The sequence below is a fragment of the Hypanus sabinus genome, chromosome 8 (genome assembly GCF_030144855.1).
Source record: "Hypanus sabinus isolate sHypSab1 chromosome 8, sHypSab1.hap1, whole genome shotgun sequence".
In the NCBI taxonomy this organism is placed as follows: domain Eukaryota; kingdom Metazoa; phylum Chordata; class Chondrichthyes; order Myliobatiformes; family Dasyatidae; genus Hypanus; species Hypanus sabinus.
In genome coordinates this window covers 48,126,803-48,147,197 of record NC_082713.1, presented here as the reverse complement: position 1 = coordinate 48,147,197, position 20,395 = coordinate 48,126,803, and the positions used below count along the sequence as shown (strand labels likewise).

Here is a 20,395-nt window from a genome sequence, read left to right as displayed (position 1 = left end):
CCTTGGTGGGTGAGTCCAGGACAAAAGATCACAGTCTTAGAATTAGAGGGTACCTAATTTAAACAGAAATGAGAAGAATTTTTTTTTAGCCAGAGGATCGTGGATTTATGGAATTCGTTGCCACATACAGGCACAACCATTGAGGGTTTTTGGAGGAGATTGACAGGTATCTAATTAGTCAGGGTATCAAACGATATGGGAAAAAAGCCTGAAATTGGAACTAGACGGGAGAATAGTTTAGCTCATGGTGGAGTGGCGGAGCAGACTTGATGAGCCAAATGGCCTACTTCTGCTCCTTTGTCTTGTGATCTTGTGAACACTTTACAATTTTTTAATCAATTATTTGATGTGAATAGATGATACCGTCAATTCCAGAATAGATACAAAGAAAACAATTACAAATATAAGCCAAAATCAGGAAGGTCAATTGTGTCTCCTCTCCAGAATCCCACCAAATGCTTATCCAATTAGTTCTTTGAATCCAATTATATCTCAGTGCAAGTTAGGTTATCAAACCCCAAGCACAGTTGGAATTTACCCTATGACACCATTGCACTAGATCCATGGAAGAAATTATTAATTGCCAGTAATTGAAATCTTTGAGGTAAATATACAAAATACTGAAAACAGTGTGCTAAAATTTTTCATTGAATAAAACCTGACATTATTGCAGAATGCACTGCTGTGTTGTCATTCCAATTTAGTCACCTGTTACCTTCTGTAAAGTAAACCAATTATTCACTACTTCATGCACATTTGCACATTTATACACCCTTCTGTACTACACAATGGTTGTTTGATATTCACAGAGCTATGAAAATTATATACAGCACCTGTGCCCTCACAGAAACCAACCTCCGGCTATTTGTTATGGTTTAATGACCAACACAACTTTCTTTTTCTCAATTTTCCATTGCTCTGCCTCTTCCCTCTTGTGTGAGCCAACTCATGCTGAAGTACAGCTCCAAGTTGCTGACATGCCTCCAAAATCTCAACTCCACGCTGTTTTCTTCATGATTTTAGCTAAGTGACAATTTGCCCATAGGCAAAGTCCAAGCCTGCTTTAATCGACAAAGAGATCCTGGTATTTTTCAAAAGGTATCACAAACCAGTGATCCAAGAGGGGGAACCACAGATTTTTTTCCCCACCTCCCATTCCTTTCACGGTTTCTAAAAACTAAAATCAGTTGGAGTTCCATGGCTGGGCTTGTTTAATATTCTATAGACATGGTTTGAATCCTGAATCTTCTGGTTCAGAGCAAAATTTCACATTGGTGTAGCAGGTATCCACAAGCAGCTTCTCCACACACCAGAATACTCCAAAGCCATATATTATTTGTCACGGAACACATAACCATCTGCTGTTTTGTACCCAACACTCCTACTCATACAGTACTCTGATCTATAAAGCACTGCAGCAGTCTGTTACCCTTTATCTTATGGATCATGATAGTTCAATACATATTCCCTACAAATTAATGCAAAGATGGCAATATTTGCATTTACTAATGTGAACAGATATGCCATAAATTCCAACACATTATATCATTAATATACATTCAATTGAAGTGTAAGCTTGAATTGTCACCAGAACTCCTGCATCTCCAGGACTTCTCAAATCACTTCACAGCCAATCTTACCAAATTTTAATGTGTAGTTACTGTAGGACATGAGGTGGCTAATGTGGCCACAGCAATGCCCCATTTACACCAATGCAATCATGATCAACTTAATAATATTTCAAATTTGAACACATTGCCTTCATTTTCATTGCAGAAATCATGCATTAGACCAATTTTCTGTCATCTTTGATAAATTCGCATCTATTTCCAATTAATAACTGGCCCACTGGAAAATTAGACTGGATCTTCTGACGCAGTTCACCTTAAAGAAATTCTTCTTTGTCCTGCATATTTCCCTAATGTGCTTATGTTGCCTAGATGGACAGATTTGTTTTTTATATAGTTCGAATATTTCATTACATCAGTATATAAATCAAGAGATAACAACTATGCCCTTCAAAATTAACCTACAATAAACTGAGGATTAAACGTTATGAACTATGCATGTATCGAAGTTCACCCAAAAACATCACTGCAATTAATTTTTAAAAAACCTTTCCCTGTCTGTTTTATTTTAAAAATGTAACTGGTGCCAGCAGCTGTTTATAAAGATTGAGGAGTATGTGAATTGCTTATTGTTACCACAGACCCCTAGATCAGCGGCTTGGCAGTGTTGCTGATGTCAGAGGTTATGGCTAGGCACCACCCAGAGGAATAATCACCATGCTCTGTTTCCACTTTGTGGAAATTCTGTGGCAGCTGTGACTACAGCAAGTAAATGGTGTCTAAGTGCATTGATCAGGTATTAATGTGCTTAAACAATAAAAAAGTAATAATTTCATAAAGCAGTGGCATCCTGATTTCAGATTTTGTGATTTAGAAGAGATGCCAACGTGAGTGAAGTAAACACACGTACCAACAGCCACTTTCCTGTGGTTATATCTCCATAAAAACCTGTCCAAGAGTGGGAAGGGAATATTCTGTTGCATCAAACCAATCTTGGTTCTATTATAGAATAACATACAATCACATGGAATACAGTACACAGCAAAGTAAAAGGTCATTTGGCCTAACCAGCTGATTTTTTTAATGCTTCATTTGAGCCTCTTCCTGCCTTTCCTTATCTGAATGTATCAATGTCAACCCATATTCCTTTCTTGTACACTTGTCCAAACTTACCTTAAATTCATCTATATTATTCCTCTCAACCACATTCTCACAGCTCTTTGGGGATGGAGCTTTCTTCTGAATCCCCTGCTGGGTCTCTTTGTGACCACTACCTAAAGGCATCCTCTTGTTTACCTCCTGTACCTAATAGAGTGGCCACTGAGTGTATCCTCCTGGTCTTCTGCTGCTGTCGCCCATCCACTTCAAGGTCTGACATGTTGTGCATTCAGAGATGCTCTTCTGCACACCACAGTTACAGCAAATTGTTACAGAAACACGAGAAGCACAACATCCAAATCACCACACACAAAATGCTGGAAGAACTCAGCAGGCCAGGCAGCCTCTATGGAAAAGAGTTCAGTCAATGTCTCAGGCCAAGACCCTTCACCTGGACTGGAAAGAAAGAGAAGAAGTCGGTGGGGGTTGGAAGTTTGAGAAATCAATGTCCATGCCTCTTTAAGGAGGCCACTCAGATGGCATATAAGGTGTTGCTCCTCCAACCTGAGTGTGGCCTCATCGCGGCAGTAGAAGGAAGCCATGGACAGACATGTCAGAATAGGAATGGCAAATGGAATTGAAATGGGTACCTACAGGGAGATCTTGCTTATTTTTTGGCAGATGGAGTGTAGGTGTTTGGTGAAGAGGTCTCCCAATCTATGTTGGGCGGGGGGGGGGGGGGGCACACCAGGAATACTGGATACCATAGGCAATCCCAAAAGGCTCGCAGGTGAAGTGTCGCCTCACCTGGAATGACTGTTTGGGGCCCTGAATGGTAGTGAGGGGGGAGATGTAGCACTTGTTGCTCTTGCAAGGACAAGTGCCAGGAAGGAGATCAGTAGGAAGGGATAACTGGACAAGGGAGTTGCATAAGGAGCAATCTCTTTGGAAAGTGGAAAGGGAGGGGAGGTAAAGATGTGTTTGGTGGTGGGATCCCCTTCTAGGTAGCAGACATTATGGAGAGTCATGTGCTAGACACAGAAGCTGGTGGAGTGGTGGGTGAGGACAGGAGGAGCTCTATCCCTGGTAGGGTGGCGGAGAATGGGGTGAGGGCAGATGTACGCAAAGTGGAAGAGATGCAGGTGAAGGCAGCATTGATGGTGGAGGAATGGAAACCCTTTTCTTTGAAGAAGGAGGACACCTCAGTAGTTCTGGAATGAAAAGCCTCATCCTGAGACCAGATGTGGCAGATGTGGTGGAACCGAGAGAAGGCGATGGCATTTTTACAGGTGACGGGTGGGAAGAGGCATGGTCCAAATAGCCGTGAGAATCAGTGGGCTTATAAAAGATAAATTGGTATTTGAGTAACGGTCATCTTGCTATAAGCTTGAAACATTTTGGCAATTCTCCTCTGACCTTCACATGTCATTAACAAGATATTTTTGCCCACATAACAGCTGCTCAGTGGATGTTTCTTGTTTTCACACATTTTCTTGTAAACTTGATCAACTGTTGTGTATGAAAATCCCAGGAGATCAACAGTTTCCGAGATACTCACACCACCCCATTTGGCACCAACAATTAGTTCACAGTCAAGGTCACTGAGATCATATTTCTTTCCTATTCTCATATTTGGTCTGAAAAGCAACAAATGGACCTCTTGACCATGTCTGCATGCTTTGTGCATTGAGTTGCTGCCACATGATTGGCTGATTAAATATTTGCATTAATGAGGAGATGTACCAAATAACATAGCCACTGACTGTAAATATCCTCTTCCAAGCATGATTTGAAGATTTTCTTAAAAGAACTGTTTTTCCTTTTATGCCTAGTTCAAGCCAAGTATAGCTTGGAACTAAACTGTTAACTATGTTGAATTGCTTCTCTTTTTACTCTATTTTTCATCAAAATAAAAGTACTAACAGAAGAGGAAGCACTTAGCAGTGACTCTTGCAAAAGCATCATATTTTGGATTCCACTGTCAAAGGTTTACAATAGCAATTGCTGTAATGCTCTCCCTTCCCCACCTTCTAAAATTCCCATTCTCATTTATCATAATTAGTCTCTAGTATATATTATCTATTCATTATACTGGATTTAAAATTAAAATATTGCTTTTTAATTAACATAATAACAGGTTAATTAAAAACTGAATTGCTATCAGTTGTGTGATTGTGGTCACACCGGGGCTAACTCTGGCTTCCTATACAGAGAGTGTGCTTTACATCTATCCTGAATCTTATTTCTGTAGCAGCCAATGTGAGGTGGAAAACGGTTGACTGTTTATCAGCTGCTTTGCACAACTCCATTCACCATGAATAAGAGCAGGATAAAATCCCTAAAATAAATGATAAACACCGAATTCCTCCCCTTGACAATAAAGGTCAATACTTCAACCTTGATTTTGTATGATTCATCGATTTTTTTCTGATTTTCTTTTCTCAAAGTATAAATAAATTGCAAAGATGAGGAAGATTTACATCAGTCCCACATCCAGCCTTAATTCCCACTCAAAAAGTGGTATGCTCAAAAAGTGTTTATTACTACTTTAAAGGAAAATAAGGCAATGAGCATGTAACAGATAGAGACTGCAGCATGAAAACACTAAACTGTTCTATCATTAGATTAAAATACTGCAATTAAACATCATAAAGTGGTGGCTCATCTGTGATAATTAATCATGAGTTTATCTTAATATTCTTGTACTAAAATACAGTTCAGAATGCAGCACACTTTCCTACCTCCCATATTGCGAGAAATTGTTAGAGTATTCGATTTATAATCCATCTTCTCTGTAAAAATGCTCCAAAGCACAGGACCCCAGCCACCAGCATGTAAGAAATGTGGTTAACACCACATTGGGAAACAGCAAGCTAAGAGATCCCATTAGCTCATTCGCAATAAAAAAATCAAGACTAAACGGCAACTTCCCTTCAAATCTGTTGACTCGGGAACATAGGAAGTGAGCAGGAACTCTGTTTTACTAAACTCAGAGCAGCCCATTGTCATAACTCAGTCCTCTTTCCTTCCCACTTGTATCGTGCTTTCCTACTGAGGTTTTTCTGTGAGATATAACATGTTTTTACAATGATCCAGGCTGGGGCCAATCTGTGTAAGATCTGCAGACCTTGTGAAGCCATGCCTTTCCTATTAGACAAGCTGAATAGCCAGTCCTACTTGCTACTCACCTCCCTTCCCAACCCCCTCCCTTCACTTTTCAAGCAAAGAATTATCAGCTCCAGAAGCTTGAAGCAAAACCTGGAACAGACAACAGGCACAGTGTGCTGATTTCAAGTGATGCACATTAAATAATCTAAATTGCTCCATCTATGGGAGCATTTTAATCAGATTTTACCAAGTCTTACTGAATAAACATTTGATTTTTGGAGATGCAGATCATTAAAAACTATGGTTTCTTTCCAAGCTTCAGTTCTCTTATTTTAACTAAATATGAGAAATGCACATGGGCACACAACATACCTGTGATGAAAGGACATATGGTTCAGAGTTCTTATACTAACTGGTATGTTATCAATCAATAGTTACATTTCCTGCAGTAAAAGTAATGTAGAGTTCATCTCAGGCTCTCCAGAGCTAAACTTCAGTTTTAACAGTTTTATAATTCAAACAGCTTTTAAAAATGTTATCCTTCATACAAAAATACAGATGCTTTACCTTAATCATAAATTAAAATTTTAATTACTTTGTCCATTCACAAGTCCTGGAAAAAGTGTTTTATTGATACCTTTTTTTTAATTTCGATGTGATCATGCAAACCCTAATTACTTTTCAAGCTGTCACTAAAGTCAAAAGAGCAGGATAAACAGACCATGGAAAGAATTCTAGGTTGTAACTTATTAGTACCTTGCTAAATTTTGCTCATTATGTTGAGGAACGATGGAGATTCATTTTCTAATTTTATTAAGGATTAAGGCTGTAGCTTCACCTCCCCAGCCACCACTCATTGATTTTCACTCAGTTTAGAGAACACAGAACAGTACAACACAGTCCAGGCCCCTCAGCCCATGATGTGGTGTCAATCTTGTAAAATTCTATAAGATCAATTTAACAAGTTTAGTAACAATCTGTCTAATCCATGAGAACATGTAATAATATCTACTTTATGAGAATAAAGATGAAAATCAAATAACATCCCTAATTCTCTGATTGTACCAAATAGATACCAACTTTTAAAGTTTATCTTCTATGTATCAACTTAACAAATGATTATTGTATCTGCCTTTCTGCTCCATAACACACACCTTACTCCACCCCAACATACCACCACCTTGTGTACTTCTGACACGCAGGAAATTTTAGATCTTTAAAACATGAGTCCATGTATCCTCTCCCCCACTCCACACCCCAAACACACACAGAGCTACTCCTATCCTCGATGTCCTTCACACACCCACACTCAGACATAGAAACGAAGCTCTAGAATTCTTGGTGCAGGACTAAGGCCAAACATGATGTAATGCAAAAGGCTGGGTTAATATTCAGCTCCTTAGATGGTTACATTCCGCTACAATTTTGTCTTTTTCCACACTGTCTGGCATGGATACTTTGTCACAATTTAGAAATCAGTCATTTATTTATGATTATTAGACTGGCTGTACTTTCCGGAGAAATAATAGTCCTTCTGGAAATGACATTGAGAGAAGCATCACTTTGCAGTCCGATTATGGGGTCTGTACTGGCACTGATGTAATCTTTATCAGAGAATGTCAGCAGATACAAGCAACAAGCAGCATTCAGAAATCACACACGGCTGCCTGCTGTTATTTTGCTATCAATCAGAATAAATTAACACGGTAATCTTCCTCGATCTTTTAATCTGCTTGAGAGTCCCAGTCTACAGTAAACCCCTGCATTTCTGTTAAAAGCAACCCGACAAAGATGTCTGTTACCTGCTTCATGTAAGTAGAGCAGCAACTGATTTTTCTCACCCGTAGCCTATGGGGAAACCCGGAATGATACAACAAAAAAATACCTTTGTTTTTTTTCTTTCTCTGGCCTGGTTGCTCTTTTTCATAGGTGTTGCCCATCATCCCTTATTACCATGCTGCAGCTCATCCCTTTCCACTTCCCTGTTGCCTTGATTGTTTGGAAGATTGCCAGCAGTAAAGTGCTGGCCCCAGTGCAGCTTGAACAGGGTGCATCATTACAGACAGTTCCTATGGGAAATGGGCCCTGCGTACCACAGCAACAAGGGGGAGGGAGGGAGGGAGGAGAGGCACTGCTTGAGCTCCTTCCTGGTAGTGATGCCCAGTGACGAAAAGCAAAACTACTGTCACAGCTGTGCTTGGTTTTACTTGTTTTAATCTCAAACGTGTCCATATCTCTGCAAATTTCAGAAATTAATACCTGTTCCAAACTAGCTGTTACGAACTGATAACCAGACATGATTACATTAACATTCGGATGACTACGGTTAAAACTAAAGAATGTAAAACAGGAAACAGCTGGGTTCGCTTCCCGCTTTGTCTGTGTTACGTTAAGTTATCAATCCCGGGGCAGTAATAATTGAATTCTACTTGACCTGTGGTGCCCAGTGTTAGAAAAGTGAAAAGTGAAGATTTACACTTTGAATCATCACCTAGTGAATTCTTATCGACATACAGGTAACGAAGAGATTGCCAATGTCTTCACTCTCGGCTGCTTTGATGTTAATTGTGCAGCAGCAGGTGGGAGAAAGCAAGGGATCTACAAACCCACCACCCGAAGCCTGATCAAACGTGCATCGAGAGTAGACCACAACTTTATGATCCACTCAGAACAAGCAAGAGCTTGTTTAAGTTCAAAGTTCAAAGTAAACTTAATTATCAGAGTACACACATGGCACCACAAAAACCCTGAGATTCTTTCTCCTGTAGCCATACTCATCAAATCTATAGAATAGTAACTGTAAACGGGATCAATGAAAGAGTAAGAGAATAGAAGAAAATTAACTCTTGAAATGCAACCACAAACAAATAGCAATAAATAATGAGAACATAAAATAACAAGATAAAGAGTCCTTAAAGTGAAATGATTGGTCATGGGAACCTCAGTAGGTGAGTGTAATTATCCTCTTTCATTCAAGAGCCTGATGGTTCAGGGGTAGTGACTGTTCTTGAACTTGGTGTTGTGGGTCCTGAGGGTCTTGTAACTTCTGTCTGATGGCAGCGGTGAAAGAAGAGCACGACCTGGGGGGTGAGGATCTTTGATGATGGATGCTGCTGTTGGGAAGGCTTTACCCATAATGTATGTGGTCAAATCCACTACCTTTTGTAGGATTTGCCGTTCAAAGGCACTGTTGTTCCCTTACCAGGCCATAATGCGGCCAGTCAAAACTCTTTCCAATGCACATCTGTAGAAGTCAGTCAATGTTTTTGATGTCAAGCCGAATCTCAGCAGCCTCCTAAGGAAGTAGAGGCGCTGCTGTGACGTCTTTGAGATTACATTTATATGATGGGTCCAGGACACGTCTGAGATAGTGGCACCCAGAAATTTAAAATTATCTACCCTCTTTACTCATCAGCTTTCCCTCTCCTGAAGTTTACAATTAGTTCCTTAATCTTGCTGACATTGAGTGAGAGTATGTTGTAATGACACCACTCAGCCAAACTTTTATTTTCACTCCTGTATGCTGAATCGTTACCACCGTTGAATTGTCAACAAACTTAAACATAGCATTGGAGCTGTGTTTAGCCTCAGAGTCATAAGTGTAAAGTGAGTAGAGCAGAGAGCTAAGCACACAGCCCTGTGGTGCACTTGTGATGATGGAGATTGTGGAGGAGATGTTGCCAATCCGAACTGACTGGGGTTTGCAAGTGAGGAAATCCAGGATCCAATTGCACAAGGAGTTACTAAGGCCCAGGTATTGGTGCTTTGAGAGGATGATGGTATTAAATGCTGTGCTGTAATCAATAATGAGCATCCTGATGATACTTAATGATACTTAAAGGGTTGACGGTGGACATGCAATGGCAAGCATTTAAAGATCGCATGGATGAACTACAACAATTGTTCATCCCAGTTTGGTGAAAGAATAAACCGGAGAAGGTAGTGCACCCGTGGCTGACAAGGGAAATTAGGGATAGTATCAAGTCCAAAGAAGAAACATATAAATTAGCAAAAAAAAGAGGCACACCTGAGGACTGGGAGAAATTCAGAGACCAGCAGAGGAGGACAAAGGGCTTAATTAGGAAAGGGAAAAAAGATTATGAGAGAAAGCTGGCAGGGAACATAAAAACTGACTGTAAAAGCTTTTATAGATACGTGAAAAGAAAAAGATTGGTCAAGACAAATGTAGGTCCTTTACAGTCAGAAACAGCTGAATTGATCATAGGGAACAAAGACATGGCAGACCAATTGAATAACTACTTTGGTTCTGTCTTCACTAAGGAGGACATAAATAATCTTCCGGAAATATTAAGGGACCGAGGGTCTAGTGAGATGGAGGAACTGAGGGAAATACATGTTATTAGGGAAGTGGTGTTAGGTAAATTGAAGGGATTAAAGGCAGATAAATCCCCAGGGCCAGATGGTCTGCATCCCAGAGTGCTTAAGGAAGTAGCCCAAGAAATAGTGGATGCATTTGTGATAATTTTTCAAAACTCCTTAGATTCTGGATTAGTTCCTGAGGATTGGAGGGTGGCTAATGTAACACCACTTTTTAAAAAAGGAGGGAGAGAGAGACTGGGGAATTATAGACCAGTTAGTCTGACATCGGTGGTAGGGAAAATGCTAGAGTCGGTTATCAAAGATGTGATAACAGCACATTTGGAAAGAGGTGAAATCACTGGACGAAGTTAGCATGGATTTGTGAAAGGAAAATCATGTCTGACGAATCTTATAGAATTTTTTGAAGATGTAACTAGTAGGGTGGATAGGGGAGAGCCAGTGGCTGTGGTATATTTAGATTTTCAAAAGACTTTTGACAAGGTCCCACACAGGAGATTAGTGTGCAAACTTAAAGCACACGGTATTGGGGGTATGGTATTGATGTGACAGAGAATTGGTTGACAGACAGGAAGCAAAGAATGGGAGTAAACAGGACCTTTTCAGAATGGCAGGCAGTGACTAGTGGGGTACCGCAAGGCTCAGTGCTGGGACCCCAGTTGTTTATAATGTATATTAATGATTTAGATGAGGGAATTAAATGCAGCATCTCCAAGTTTGCGAATGACTCGAAGCTGGGCGGCAGTATTAGCTCTGAGGAGGATGCTAAGAGGATGCAGGGTGACTTGGTTAGGTTAGGTGAGTGGGCAAATTCATGGCAGATGCAATTTAATATGGATAAATGTGAGGTTATCCACTTTGGTTGCAAGAACAGGAAAACAGATTATTATCTGAATGGTGGCCGATTAGGAAAAGGGGAGGTGCAACGAGACCTGGGTGTCATTGTACACCAGTCATTGAAGGTAGGCATGCAGGTACAGCAGGCGGTGAAAAAGGCAAATGGTATGTTGGCATTCATAGCAAAAGGATTTGAGTACAGGAGCTGGTAGGTTCTACTGCAGTTGTACAAGGCCTTGGTGAGACCGCACCTAGAATATTGTGTGCAGTTTTGGTCCCCTAATCTGAGGAAAGACATTCTTGCCATAGAGGGAGTACAGAGAAGGTTCACCAGATTGAGTCCTGAGATGGCAGGACTTTCATATGAAGAAAGACTGGTTTGACTAGGCTTATACTCACTGGAATTTAGAAGATTGAGGAGGGATCTTATTGAAACATATAAAATTCTAAATGGATTGGACAGGCTAGATGCAGGAAGATTGTTTCCGATGTTGGGGATGTCCAGAACGATGGGTCACAGTTTAAGGATAAAGGGGAAGGCTTTTAGGACTGAGATGAGGAAAAACCTCTTCACACAGAGAGTGGTAAATCTGTGAAATTCTCTGCCACAGGAAACAGTTGAGGCCGGTTCATTGGCTATATTTAAGAGGAAGTTAGATATGGCCCTTGTAGCTAAAGGGATCGGGGGTATGGAGAGAAAGCAGGTACAGGGTTCTGAGTTGGATGATCAGCCATGGTCATACTGAATGGTGGTGCAGGCTCGAAGGGCTGAATGGCCTACTCCTGCACCTATTTTCTATGTTTCTATGATGTATTCTTCTGTGCTGTCCAAATGTTCCAGGGTTGTGTGAAGAGCCAATAAAATGGCATCTGCTGTAGACCTGTTGCTTCGGTAGGCAAATTAAACCAGATCCAAGTTACCACTCAGACAGGAGCTGGTGTGCTTCAACATCAGCTTCTCAAAGTACCTCATTACTATGGATGTAAGTGCCACTGGGTAATAGTCTTTGAGGCAGGTTACCATGCTCTTCTGGGGTTCTGGCAGGATTGAAGCCTGCTTGAAGCAGATAGGTACCACATACTGCCGACGCAAGAGGTAGAAGATATCCACTTGGTCAGCTTAGGTCTTCAGTATTTGGAAGGCCAAGTACTCCAGACCAGATGCTTTTCTTAGATTCACTCCCTTGCAGGCAGCCAGCAGGTCACCTTCAGATACTGAGACCAAAGTTTCATCGGGAAATGTGGGGATGCATGATGGCTTCTTCATTTTCTGGTTGTCAAATCAAGCAAAGAATGCATTGAGCACATCTGGAAACAAAGCTCTACTGTTCCCCATGTTGCTTGATTTAACTTTGCAGGAGGTTATGGCATTCAAACCCTTCCATAGCTGTGGAGCATCCCTCATTGATTCCAGTCTAATTCAAAAACTCCACTTCACCTGTGAGTTGGCTTTCCGTAGATTACACCTGCACCTCTTGTGGCATTCTTGATCTCCAGACTTGAATGCCTCTGATCTGGCCATCAGTAAATTCTGAATTTTATGGTTCAATCAGGGTTTCTGATTGGGGAAGACCCAGAATGATTTCATGAGGACACACACATCTGCAGCTGTTGATGAGCTACAACTTGCAGTCAGAGTCCTAGAGTTCTCCAGCATGGAACCAGGCCCTCCCGGCCATGCCAACTACATTGCCTAGTGAGCTAGTCCCACCTTCCTGCTTTTGAGCCCACTAAACCCTCCAATGAATGTTGGTTGCAGCAACATCTATAGAATGCATATGTGCTTTGAACACATGCATCTGCCATAGATACTGTTTATGATTGTTCATCTTAAGTAGATTCCCCTTATATGTTGCTATGTGCCCATTTCAAACACTATTACTGGCAGTTCATTCCACAGGTGCACCACTATTTGCATGAAGAAGCTCATCTGATTTCACGTTTGATTTTTCCCCATTTGGTCTTAAACCTGACTTGCGAGATATTTAATATATACTTTGGTGTATTCCCGCTATATAGGATGGAATGGGTAGAAAACAGACATCATTTAGACACTAGACTCTCTTGCTAGATATCCTGTTTGTATACCTCAATCGTACTTGATGTCAATTTGATTTTTTAGTCATTTTAGATGTTGCAAAAGCTTCAGAAAACTGAAACAGAAAATAGAATTTTTTTTACCTGCTCCAATCTGGCCATCAAAATAAAAGAGCAGGGTCTTTTCAGCTGACCTAACTCTACAAATTGGGTGCACAAGCCCACATGTTCTCTGATAAGCCTGTTAAATAGGATTTGGGATATCCAAAAAGACATAAACACATCTCTTAAAACTAGATATTCTTCAATTCCACCAATATGAAATTAGTATTGGAATGAAGCCCACTCCTATGGCCACTTTCTGAAGTGTGCTAGTTCTTGTTTAGTCACATTTTCAGAAGTTGGCTGTTGTCAAATTTCAAGGCAGGTTTTCACAAACTGTTTACCATACATAAATAATACTAAAATTATTTAGCTGAAAATGTTTCCATGTGGATCTTGGACTGAAATGTAAACTGTTTATTCTCCTCTATAGATGCTGCATAAGTAGCTGAGTTCCTCAAGCATTTTATATATGTTGCTCAAGATTTCCACTATCTGTAGAATCTCTTTGTACTTATGCCATGCAAATCTTTCAGCTGGTCACATATTGTATCAAATGGCTTTTCGTCTCACCCAAGTGAGTTCAGGTTAGAAGTTGAGATGGGAACAACATTGGGGTTATTGGCAATCACTGTGATATTGGAATAAATTTGACAGCAACATCTATAGAATGCATATGTGCTTTGAACACATGCATCTGCCATAGATTCTGTTTATGATAGTTCATCTTTAGCCATAATTATCACGTAGGCCCTAATACTCAACATTACTCTTTGTAAAATGCTTCAGAAGTTAAAAATTAAGAGCCTTTTTCTCCTTGATTTGTTGCTAGATTTGCCATGGAGGCATATCAATATCATAACGCAAATAGTGCAGGTGCCCAACAGAAGGCAATTATTCATAACTGACTGTGAGGTGTCCACACAGCAAGTCAACTAAATTGATGTGAGATTTATGCATGATCAGTAGCCAGACACATTTCTTCACCACATACCAGGCTATTATTCTAACATTCTGAGACACAAGATATATTACAGGTGTTGAAATTCTTGAGCAATGCACACAAAATGCTAGAGGGTCCAGTGAGGGGTCTTGGCCCCAGACATTAACTGTTCATTTCCCTGCATTTTGCACCTAACTTGCTGAGTTCCTCCAGCACTTTGTGTGCATTATTTTACCATGTTGTTGTGAATTTGGGTAGTAACTGTCTTATCCTGGCCCACATATGGTTCTAAGAATAGAAAGTTGGTTGCCAAGAAACTGGATTAATGAGGTCTCTGTTTTAGTAAATTTTAATCAAAAAAAGAGACTTATTGTAGAATACACAGTAACTGGGAATCCTTCCAGGGCCAATGTTTATTTGATAATCTAAAGCACTGGTTTCCACACATATGGGCAGCAATGTCCAATGGCAGGCTACATCACTGCTTCCGTGAATTCAAAATGTATGCTCATAATTCATACAGCAAGCTGCATTGCAATAACAGTGCTGATGAGAATGGGTTCAGAGTTGTTTAAATATGAGGTCTGGCACTGGGGGCATTTTTCAGTAAAATACTTGTTCAAGGAAAATACTTATCCCTTGCGATGGCTGTTCCTTAGTCTCTCCATAGTATTGATCTCAAATCCCATTCCATTTGTACCAATCTGATCCCATCTGAGCAATCAATTTGTCCTGACAGCATATGCATCAGATGCCCTCCACGTCCATATCCATTTCTAATATTTTCCACTATTTAATCCCAGAACCAAATACTCAGCTGAAATCTGGCCATTGACTAATCTTCCCACCCCTGAAACCAACACGCCTTCCCATCCCAGTTTCCACTCACCTTCCCGCCACCGATCTAGTTCCCAGCCCACAAACCACCCTCCCATCTGAGCTCCAAACCAATCTCCCCAGCCTCAGCCACTTTCTCATCCTTTGCCAACAGCTCAGCTTCTGATCGCTGATCACTGTTACACACACCTATCCCTTGTACCGACACACCTTGCCATTCCCATTCCCTCAACACCACTTCTTCCACCCTACCTATCTCCCTTCAACTCCACATCTTTTCAAGATCACTCTCCACTCCTGACTTCACTCTTGTATATATGTGCAGCTATATCTTAAACTTGAGCTTAAATACAATATTTCATGACCCCTGCACATTTCCCCAATCATGTGCCTTCATAGACTGTATTTAATGTCAATGCATTTTTATTTATCTTGCCCAAGGTTGCTGATGTTAGTTAGCCTGGGAATAAAATGTGGTACCCTTTTCTCAAAAACTTGGAATGACACTGGACAATGTCACTAGCTGTCAGGTTCAACTTCGACTCTTAGTTAGGAATAAGACAAGACGTGATCAGGCAGGTGCAGATCTCGTGGTAAATTAATTACAATGACTGTCAATACAAAATTGTTGACTCATTCACAATGTGTTATGACCTGATACCTTTAAGGCATTAAGGATATGACAGCAATTTTAATGTGTGGGTTTATTCTGGGAACAAGTGTTTAATTTTTCTCATTACCTCAAGTAACTGAAATAGAAATAGCAATAATAACAATCTTAAATCAGTCAAATTTCTATATTAAGAGAGGAAATGATCCGACTGAAACCAAGACCCCTGAGGCAGGTTTTCCCTTATTAAATGTGGATCAATCTCCTTTGCAAACTGATAGAAAACTTCAGAGACCAGGTTTATTAGTTCAATTCTTAATCTGTGAAGCATCAATGGAAGTCATTAAATCTTAGTGCCAAACTTGGGAAAGAAAAAGTAACAGAGAAACATCCTGATTCAATGTTTTATCTTAAATATATATCGCTGGGTGAGATGGAATAAAGGATCAGATATATTATTCTGGTATGGAATTCAAAATGGTGGATGGTGAATGGTGGAAGAGTTGCAGCTTTTAAGTTTTAATATGTAAAAATATAAAGGGGTTAGCGGATACTTGTGTAAATGGTGCTTCTGACCAGCTATGATTTAACTGAGTGGTAGAGTAAAGGAACTTTCTAAAATGTATTTCCTCACGAGGTGTGGACACTGCTGCCACTTATTGCCCATTTGTAATTGCCCTCTGATTAAAAGCCTATTATCTTGAGCTGCTGTATGGCCTACAGCAACCGTGCACCAGTTCTTGATGTTCCTATGCATGACTGGAATGTGCAAGGAGGAGGGTGGTGTTGAATCAGAACAGGGATAATTTACAAATACCCAATATCTATAGCACCTTCCTTGTGACTAACCAGATGAGATACTGACTGTATAATATATTCAACTACTTATGCACAGGTACAATGTAGTAACTGAAAATGAAGAGGATTTCAATTTCTCATCAACTAAAATGTTATATCTGTGTTCACCCCAGGAATAAGAGTGTTCCCCACAGGGTCATGGCTACTAAACAGAAGGATGGATATTAACTCCACTAAATTATAGTATTTCGGGGACTTCAGGGAAAATGACCTCTTACTGTCTACACTTAACCCATTTGAGTGAGGCAGCAGAGGGAAACCCATTCCAGTACATTCAAGTGGAATGAAAAATACTGGAGTGACGAAGATGGGATTTTCGTCTTGGAGACCACAGTTACAGATTGCTCAACTGACAGAAGGTCTGGTTTATCCAGGAAGGTGATGGTTAATATTAGATATTCATCCAGGCACTTGATATAGCTAACAGCTCCCAAGGCCACTTGCTGCACAGTTTCCATGGAAACCTGGAAGCTGCAGCTTCTCCCTTCTGCTGAAAATCATCAGTTGCTGAGTAGGTGGAGCACAATTTTCAAAAAAAATAATATCCAGTATTAAGCATATGGCTCTTTTCCCACAGGTCTGTCACAGCTTCTTGCTCCACTGCCCCTGAGAAATCTCAGTGTGCCTGTATTTAAGCCAGCAAGCACACAAGACTGTTTACCAACAAGGAAGATATTTAAGAAATATCAAACTACTGCAATCACCTTCTGCCCCACCTCTCCTCCCACCTACAAGCACATTCAGGAAAAATAAAGGCAACTAACTACCATTTTCTGATAGTCATGGAGCCATGCCCATGGAAAAAGGCCCTTTGATCCAATGAGTCTGCATCAACCATCAAACAGCCGTTTATACTAATTTCATTTTTTTTATTATTCCAACATTCTCATCAATTCTCCTCAGATTCTACATTAATCTACAACAACCTGTACATGAGAGTGGCAATTAACCCACAAGGCCTCAGGGCAGTTTGCCAGTGATATGAATATCCCATAAATATACTGTATATTGTTGGACGAAGTTAATGGGATGCTTTGTTGATGACATGGAGATAGTTAATATGAATCATGAAATTTATGTGACTTCCGACAATGGATTAAGGAGACTGAAAATGGTGGTCTAGTGATAAAGGCCAAAATGAAACAGCAAACAAAAAGAGATACTAACTTGGTTAAGAAGTAGAATGGAAAGGAGTGGGGAGTGGTTGTTTTTTTTTAATCTGGAGGAAAGCATTGAGCAGGTTTCTCCTACAACACTTTACAGGCCCAGCAATCACTGATTGGGGTTCAATTCTCACCGCAATCTGTAAGGAGCTTGTATACTCTCCCCATGACATTGTTTTTTTCTGGGTGCTCCACTTTGCTCCTTCATTCTAATGACATGCAAGTCAGGGTTAGGGTTACTAAGTAATGGATACGCTGTGTTGGCACCAGAAGCATGGTAACACTTGTGGGCTGCATCCAGCACATCCTCCGACTCTGTTGTTTGTTAACACAGAACGATACATGCCTCTGTATTTTTCCACGATTTGTTGTACAGGTGGCAAATAAAGTTAGTCTTTATCTCCACAAGAATCAGACTTTCTGATATAAATTAGTAACCTGGGAAGAACTGTACAGAGAATATCTTCAAACTGATGATGACACTTATCACCAAAATGTGGATAATGTTAACAGACTTTTGGAAACCATAATCAAACCAGGCATGCTTCTGTCAAATAAAATTTAACATAGAAAAATGAGGCAAAGGTAAATTGAACTGAAAAGTACAATTTTAAATCAGGTTCATGAACAGAGAAATGTGGAAGTCTATGTATCCAAATCTTTGCAGTTGCCAAGACAAAATAAGGGATTCTTCATTTTATTGATAGAGTGAAGCATAGTAATTACTGATCACAGTCATGTGAAATAAGGCTGGAAGTGCAGGTATGCTTGCTAGGATTGAAAGACTAGGAGGCCTAATCTTCCTAATACATTGCGGCTTACCAACACAATTCAGACCATTGCTCTAAGCAATAATAATAAATTTGGCAAAACAGAGCTCCAAAGTTCTCATGTCTGTAGCAAAGCTCATTATGCAGCTATTAAATCAGAATTTACAAGACAGAGAGGATTTAGTACAAAGGAGAAATTATTCATCTCCATTTCAGTTCACCTAACTCTAAATACAAGCCTACAGTTCAGTTATCACAACATCTGAGATTTTATTAAGGAAGTTATATTAACTTTGCACTGTCTAGAATTATATACAAAGCCATGATTACTCTTCATATGAAGAAAGTTTTTTTTATTAGTGCTGAACTTGCTTTTCACTACTTCGTAATTGTGTCGCGTAATCACATAGTGCTGATTCAGTCTGATAACACTTGGCAAGTTTGCTGATTAACCTCAACAAGTTTTCCTCTCACATGTGCGTGCACACACGCGCACACACACACACACACACACACACACACACACACACACACACACACACACACACACACACACGCACACACACACACACACACACACACACACACACACACACACACACACACACACACACACACACTTGTGCACACGCATGGCACACAAAGTTTTGGGAATGTTTTGAAACGATTGTATCCTTTTCCTGTTGAAGATCTGTCCATCAGGAAATTGAAACAGACACATCCTGTCACAATTCATCCTAGCAGGGGTCTCATTTCCCCTACTGTGAATCATATGTCATGATGTCATCATGTCCATTAACACACTGTCAATTAGTTATTAACAGAAATTAGATCAAAAGGTTAGGGCACATGATCTTCATTTATAACCCTTCGAAAGTCAGAGAGATCATCACAGTTGAAGTAGTGACTGAAACATGATCAGCTGGAAACTTATTCTGTTTATTTTACAGATCTTTCCTTAGTCATTTTAATAAGTATAATTGTCTTTACGCTGAGGAGATGGCAGAGAATCTGTATCATTAATCTGAGGCCCGAAAGCTGACACTCATTCACTCCAGTGGTTTGAGGCTCTTTGCATCACAAGGCCTGACTAATCTGTAACATGAATTGAGGTGGGCTTCCATATGAAAAGCTATGCACTGGTACTGCATAATAAGTTATATTTTCCTCTCTCTCCACTACCAAGAAACACTTCCACCCAACTCAATTTTGAGATTGTTATGGATAAAGCTATTTAACAGCACTGACTTTCCATGAGACGGTGGCTTGCTCAATCACTCAATCAACTGCAAGGCAAAGTCGAGGCAAAGTCAAGGGATATTCGAGGCAAAGTCGGAGCGGAGGAGAGGCAGATTCGAGGCCCATCCACCTAAACTGAGAGCAAGGTTTGAGCCAGGCTGATCTGAAAAGGGCAGGTACATGCTGAAAAGGGCCAGTGGGGTTCAGGCCCAGAGCATATCGATGTTTACGCATCTCTGTGCTGAACTGAGGTTGTGACCTGCCCCAACTGTTCTGGGCTTAGAGTCTATGAACTCACTTTTGTTCAGAATGTGATTTGCTTACTTTTCATTGATTGCATGATTCGTATTTTTTTTCTGTTTCTACACGTTGGGTGTTTTATGATCTTTTTTTATAGGTTCTTTTAGGTTTCTTTGTTTTGTGGCTGTCTGTAAGGAAACAAATCTCAAGGTTGTATAATGTGTACAGCCTTTGACAATGTTCTTTGAACTTTGAACTTCTTAAAGGAAGGAAGTAATGACAGTATTGACCACCCAGTTCCACAACTTAACTGGTAATTCCTAATATGATATTAAGGGAAACATTCAGTGCACCAAAAATTCAATATCTAGTCAAATAGCTCAAGTCCTGTTGCAAAGCAAATAAGCCCTTTCTCAATGTCAACAAATCACAGGAGATAATTATTATCTTCAGGAAAATCTGTCCCATTCACACCCTCTTCACTTCAGTGACATAGCAGTGGAGAGGATGAACAGTTTCAAACTGAGGGGAGTGCACTATCTCTCATGATCCCAGAGCAGAATATCCTCAGTCAAGAAAGCTCACCAATGCCTCTGCTTTCTGAGGGGGCTGTGGAGAACTGATCTATGCACAACAATACTCACAAC

At 40.2% G+C, this 20,395-nt stretch overlaps 1 protein-coding gene across 6 annotated transcripts in view; it reads right to left on the bottom strand.

Annotated features, from left to right (window-relative positions):
• The window catches only part of nhsl2 (NHS-like 2), a 431,863-nt gene that overhangs the window by 119,406 nt on the left and 292,062 nt on the right, over positions 1-20,395 (bottom strand). The window contains exon 1 of one of the 6 annotated variants that reach the window (XM_059977085.1): positions 7,660-7,771. The exons of 4 other annotated variants lie outside the window; for them this stretch is intronic. In XM_059977085.1, the coding sequence (XP_059833068.1) occupies positions 7,660-7,717 (58 nt within the window). In that variant the 5' untranslated portion in view covers positions 7,718-7,771. Of the gene's footprint in view, positions 1-5,407; positions 5,446-7,659; positions 7,772-20,395 lie in introns of those variants that run through there. One more of the 6 variants, XM_059977087.1, reaches the window with a different exon arrangement.